The 6,095-nt window shown below is 31.5% G+C and overlaps 1 protein-coding gene across 1 annotated transcript; it reads right to left on the bottom strand.

Moving 5' to 3' along the window:
• Window positions 1-1,592: 1,592 nt before the first annotated feature.
• On the bottom strand, window positions 1,593-5,890 carry LOC114273123 (uncharacterized). Its single transcript, XM_028214881.2, has 5 exons — window positions 5,516-5,890; window positions 3,811-4,227; window positions 2,326-2,418; window positions 2,165-2,232; window positions 1,593-1,956 (listed from the first exon to the last, which is right to left on the bottom strand). Exons 1-5 carry the CDS (start codon window positions 5,813-5,815, stop codon window positions 1,782-1,784), a joined length of 1,053 nt encoding a protein of 350 aa, XP_028070682.2. The 5' UTR covers window positions 5,816-5,890; the 3' UTR covers window positions 1,593-1,781.
• Between the last annotated feature and the right edge of the window lie 205 nt (window positions 5,891-6,095).

The following is a 6,095-nucleotide window of genomic DNA, read 5'->3' as shown; positions in this document are numbered from 1 at the left end:
AGTTTCCACAGGATGTGTTACCACATTATCCTCTGGATTTGGTATTTCTACCTCTCCTTCCACGCCTTCTTCGAAGCGTTCATTTTCTCCTTGTCGTCTTCTTCTAGCCATTTTTAATTAGGTCCCACCGGGCGTGCCAAAAATATATGTTGGCTTTTTGGCTTTTCGAAGGGTATTTTTGTGAATGTGAGCGTGCCAGCAAGGATCAATCAGTCCTTACAGAAATTATAATTGCCAACCAATTATCAGACGATTGTGTTTTAGTTCTTTTCAGCCTCAATGAAGAGGACTTTTACTGGTGGCTTGACTTAGGAGAAATTAAGAGAAATAACAGTAATATGAAGAACAATTGAAGTATTTCATAAAAATGAACACTTACAACGGTCCGAACTCAGCCTCGGAGAGGTTTACAACAGCAATCTACTTGAATCTACTTGAAGCTACTCCTATGAATCGAAGTGCAGTGCGAGTATTTAAAGTGCAGGTATTTAAAGAACAGGTATTTAAGGACTGGAAATGTAAATGACTGGAAAGAAAATATATGAAGTAAATGACTGGTTTGTATGGTCTGAGTCCGTCCCTCTTTCTGGGGGCTACCCTGCTATTTATACTCGTCAGTGATGACCTTCGAACTGCACTTCGAACTGTCGAACTGCTCCTCCATGATCGCTGGTCATGCTTCCTTACAAGTAGCTCCATTACGCCATTACTGGCAGTTGAGCTTCCCTCTTGTACTTAGATTTGAATATGAGTAACCGTTTGAAGACACGTCATCTTGCATCCCGTTTATTTGATCTAGTGTTACTCGGATCATGTGAGGACCAATGTTTATTGTCACGTGTACGATCAGGATTAAAGGCTTGAATAACCTTCCTTTATTACCCTTACTATGCCACGTGTCGAACTGTAACTGGCTTTTACAAAATATGTAGCCAACAACAATATAATGTTTGTTTTTCTTATGTAATTGCAATTTGATTGACAACAGTAGCACTAACTGGTGTGCATTTTAATTTTAATTTCTTTTAGATTGCAGAGCACTGCCTGGTATGCATTATTTGATATTTAATTTTTTTTTATATTTGATTTAATTGGAATTATAGAGTACAGTTTGTTATGTATTGTTTAATATTTAATTTTCAATTTAATTTGTTGAGATTGTACTGATGTGCTTTATTATATAGATTTAGTAATTTTTTTTATTATTATAAAACGTTAACAAGTATACAATAACTTTAATTTCTGTTTTTTGTTCAGTATTTATAATTTTTTTTTACTTGCTCTTATATTTTGATTTGCAATATTGATGAACATTATAAATCTTATATGTTTGTTTCTTAATTTGCATTAAGATTAGGGAAAGTTGTTATTTTATTTGAGTTTTGTAGAGCGTGTAATATAAGCAAAATTGCTACAAGTTCTTTAAGAAGAAAAATATTTCAATATATTTTTTCAGTATCTTTATCAAAAAATGATACAAACTTCACAAATTTTAACATAATACATATAAATTATAACTATATTTTAATCTTAATATTACTTATACCGTACCTTTGAGTACGGGAATGCGCTAATTACTCTATATAGACATATAAAACAAATCAAAAATTTATTCCATTGGAAATGCCATTTAGGCAATTTGCCTCCGATAACAAATGTGCACTTGTAGACAAATTACAGAATTTTTATTTTTGCAACAAGAATGGAGCTCAAGAGAACTACTTAAAACCATAAATTATAACTAGTACTATATCTATCAGCACCAATAAAACCATAAATAACTAAAAATCAATAGTAAGACACCTTTTTTGTGCTTGAATGCAAGTTTCGACTTCAAGTTTTGGGCTACTTAAAACAAATGATTTGATCAAATCATTAAGCACATCAGGAGAATCGAAATTTACTGCATGTCCTGTGTCCTTAATTATCTCTAACTTCGATTTTGGTCCCAAATGACTGCATTCAAGAAAATATATAGTCAGCGTCTATACCATAAAATCGATTTTCAACGGAATGAAAAAAAGCATATATGGTAGAATCATAACCATAGAATATGACCCTAATTGAAATGTATTTTATCCATGATAGAGATTGAAATTAAATGCAAGATATGAACAAAAATGACAAAATTAAAAACAGTTATATTATGAATATAAAAGATTACCTTTGCAATCGATGGGCCAAAAATAGAGGGAAGACATTGTCTTTATCACCCCAAATAAGTAGTGTTTCCTTTCAATCAAGTCAAAAACATTCCTTGTTTGAGAGAGAGAATTAGCTGAGAATTCAAGTATATATGTGTCTTGTGATTTAAGGTTAAATTACCTGGGTTAGAGTAGGGAGATCATTATCTGTTGTCTTTGCCAGTAAGTATTCTACAAGTTCTAATCTCTCCTTCCTGAAATTTTTGGACGTCACCTAAAATAGAAGCAAAACACACTAGTAGGTGTGAGAATCACTCAACTACTATAAACTCAATGATGATTAGAAATTAGTAGTTATTTTAGTTAATTTTTTGATTTTTTATTAAAAAATGTGTAAAAAATAGAGAAAATGATATGAAAACTTTGATTTCTAGGCTAAAATAATGGGGTGTTTGGTGGAGCTTTTTTGTCCAATTTATGGCTTCTGGTTTTTAAAAAGTTATTTTGGACTGTTTGGTTAAATTTATTTTAAACAGCTTCTGATTCTAACAACTTATTTTAAGTAAAAAAAGCTGATTTTGAGAAGCTACTCACCTCTTGCTTCTGATTATCGGTTTCTGCTGTGGACATGTTAATTCACGGTTATACTCTTAGATTTTTTTATTTTTTATTTTTTAAAAAATAGAAAAAGATCTAAATGGATTATAGAATATTATTTTTTTTTATGAGAAATGTCGACAAATAGTGAATAATAAAAAATAAAAATTAATTGAAAAAGTTACTTCACAACTTATTTAACAAACACTACTCAGCAACTTAAATTTATAATCCAACAGTTACACCAAACAGATTAACAACTTCTGATCAAAGTCATAATCTATAATCTGTTAAGCTATAATCTATAATTTGTTTAAACAGTTATACCAAACAAGACCAATATATCCCAAAAGGGGTATAACTTTTTGACTTTTATCAAACTTCTATTGAAATTTTGAAAATTATTATAAATAAATGGATTTCTTATCCCATTTTTTATTAGCAATGAATTTTGCCTTACTCGAATTATTTGAATTTATGCATGTTGGTCGTCCAACCGGTCATCCTACCGGTAATTCGGCAACAAAGATAGCAGTCGCGGTTGACAAGGGTAACAGTTGCAATGGACAAGAGTTGCACCAGTCGTTTGGATGATCGTCCAACGTACATAAATCCGGGTAATTTAGACAAACTCAAATTTAATGGATAAATCATTATTTATTTTGTATTACTAGGTGTAAAACAAATGTCTTTCTATTGGAATTTGTTTTGCTTATTTTCATCTTCCGTAAAAAAAAATATAATTTTAAATTATGTTAAATTTCTTTAAATCAACACAAATTTCTTAATTTTTAAAATCACAGTCAAATGAAAATGGACTTGAATTTCTTTTATTAAAAAATAATAATAATAATAACTCAAATATTTTTCAAAAATAAGTCAAAAAATAAATTGATGGTATGTTTGAAATCATAAAATAGTTAAAAAGTCAAAAAGTCAATTATTCTCTTTACTTTCTTATATATATTTTCATAAAAAGTTAAAAATCAACCAAAATAATAAACCCACAAAACAAGTTTTAGAACTTAGAGCTTAGTATAAGAAAAATGAACAAGAATTTACGACTCACACTGATGTACTCGCGAAGGAAGAAATCTGGAATCCACTTGGCTAGATTGTATTTGTGCATCGTCAAACTGACTAGCGATCGTAAATCATCTGATTTCTGTGGACAAAGCAAATCCATAATATTCACCTCAATCTTCCTAAGGTGTTTTTCTCTCTCCTCCCCTACAAACCCCAACCCACTGCTAACGATCACAACCTTGTCTACCACCTTAGGGTACATCTCAGCCATCCGGTAACCCACCCATCCCCCATAACTAATAGCGTACACCGAGTACCTCTCCACACCCAATCTCTTCAGCCCCTCACTCACACACCTCGCTTGAAACACATCTGTTCGGTCTGATTGCTTTGTGTGCGACTTCCCAAAGAACAACAGATCAGGTACGTACAAGTTGAAACTCCGGGACAGTGTCCCCACCTAGACTCACAAACGCCAGAATATTTTAGGCATTTTATATATACATTTATATTAATGATTGAAATATTTTTTTGATCAATTTTATTTAACAAAATAGACATATAATTTAGATTGTAAACGAATCAAAAGATTAAAATTTAAATTAATAAAATTAAAATTTTATTTTGTTATTAGAGTTGAACTCTAGAAAAAATAATTTATAATTTTTCTCAATTTCTTTTTTACTATTGATTGAATTTTCTATTTTATTTTCTAAACATGATAATTATTATAATTTGATTACGGCTTTGTTTGATTAGACCTATTTTGACTAAATTAGACAATAAGGACAAACAGACTACTTGGTTATTTTAGTTAACTAATCTGACTAAAAAAAGTTATATTTGGAATGATAGTAAGCTTTTTTTTTTTTTTTTTTGTAATTGATTCGATGATTGTGAGATAAAAGTGAAATAATTGTGGTTTAAATATAACATCTTATCTTATTAATTATTTTAACTTTTTTTTTGTCTTTATTGACTATTTTAACCAAAAAAACCAACCAACCCAACTTCCCAAATACCCCAAAATGTCATATTTAAATTATAATTATTTCAAATCAATTAAAATTAAAATTATCCCAAACGGACTACATATACCTCTATAGAAGATGACAACAAAATCATGTCAAGTTGTAAGCACAAACAACATAGACAAAATAAAATACAAAAATGTTTCATGCCCCTTTTTCCCTCCACCCCCTTTGACCCCCCTCTCTCTCATTGGTTACATTTTCTTTTTCTTTTTTCTTTTTTTCCTGCTCCTCCAATCACCACCCGCCATGTGTCTGTGGGGGGTTGTGGGAGTGGTGATTGGAGGGGATCTCTATCATAGCTCAACAAAATAAGATTTAAATAAAATTTAGACACGTGGCGGGTGATGATTGGAGGAGCAGGAAAAAAAGAAAAAAAAATGTAACCAATGAGAGAGAAAGAGAGGACTCAAAAGGGGTGGGGGGAAAAGGGGGCATGAAACATTTTTGTAAAATTTAACATTTAAAATAACAAACTATAACAATTTTGTTGGTAATGGTGTGTTTGGTTGGGAGATTTGGAGAGGGATTGGGAAAGGAAAAGAGAAAATGTGTGTGAAACTAAGTGAAGTTTATGTATATTTCATTCACATTTCACCTACTTTTTCTATTTCCCTTTCTAAATCCATCTTCAAAACTCCCAACCAAACACAACATAAGGGGAAAAAAAATGAAGGATAAAAAAAAAAATTTAATTAAGAAAAGACACGTGAGCACCTGGCGCACGAACTGCCATAGCGAGGTGCTACCGTAGCCGTGGATTAAGATGAGGTTGGGCTTATCGAACCGTCTGTGAGAGGCGGTCCAATAATGCATGGTGGTCTGGTCATCCAGATCAACGGTGCAGGGTGATAGATTGCAGTTGAATCGATAATAGAGGGAGAGGATGGTGTTTGCGAGAGTGACGAAGAAGGGGAACCGTTTGATGTTAGATAGAGCTAAGAGGATAGATTCTAGTATGGCGATTGTGAAGGAGAGGTAGACAGAGAGGAGATGGTGAAGCCAATGGGAATCCATGGATTTTGAGAGAATGTAATAATGCCCTCAAATGTTAGAATACAAGAGTCTACATATATTTATATATGTTTGGTCAAAAAGTTCTATATATATATATATATATTATATTAGTTTTGTACCATTGAAATCACATTTTTTTTTTTCTTTTCTTTTTTCTCAACAGTTGTCTTTATTAATCCGTGTAAGCAATTTAATCGATTAATTAAACGTCTCTCCAGCCCATGTAGTTTATATTAGTTAGACACATATTGAACCCATTTAAATAGTACAAGCAATTTAA

Source organism: Camellia sinensis, chromosome 15 (assembly GCF_055761805.1).
Source record: "Camellia sinensis isolate YWXY chromosome 15, ASM5576180v1, whole genome shotgun sequence".
NCBI classification, from domain to species: Eukaryota; Viridiplantae; Streptophyta; class Magnoliopsida; order Ericales; family Theaceae; genus Camellia; species Camellia sinensis.
This window is presented reverse-complemented; position numbering and strand designations above follow the sequence as displayed.

What these genes read in the sequence shown, in the direction of transcription:
- LOC114273123 (XM_028214881.2), bottom strand. Translation starts at nt 5,815, where the DNA reads ATGGATTCCCATTGGCTTCACCATCTCCTCTCTGTCTACCTCTCCTTC. An exon ending in TCCTTCGCGAGTACATCAGT is followed by an intron (nt 2,419 to 3,810) that starts GTGAGTCGTAAA and finishes CTTCTATTTTAG; the next exon opens with GTGACGTCCAAAAATTTCAG. An exon ending in TTGGCCCATCGATTGCAAAG is followed by an intron (nt 1,957 to 2,164) that starts GTAATCTTTTAT and finishes TCTTGAATGCAG; the next exon opens with TCATTTGGGACCAAAATCGA.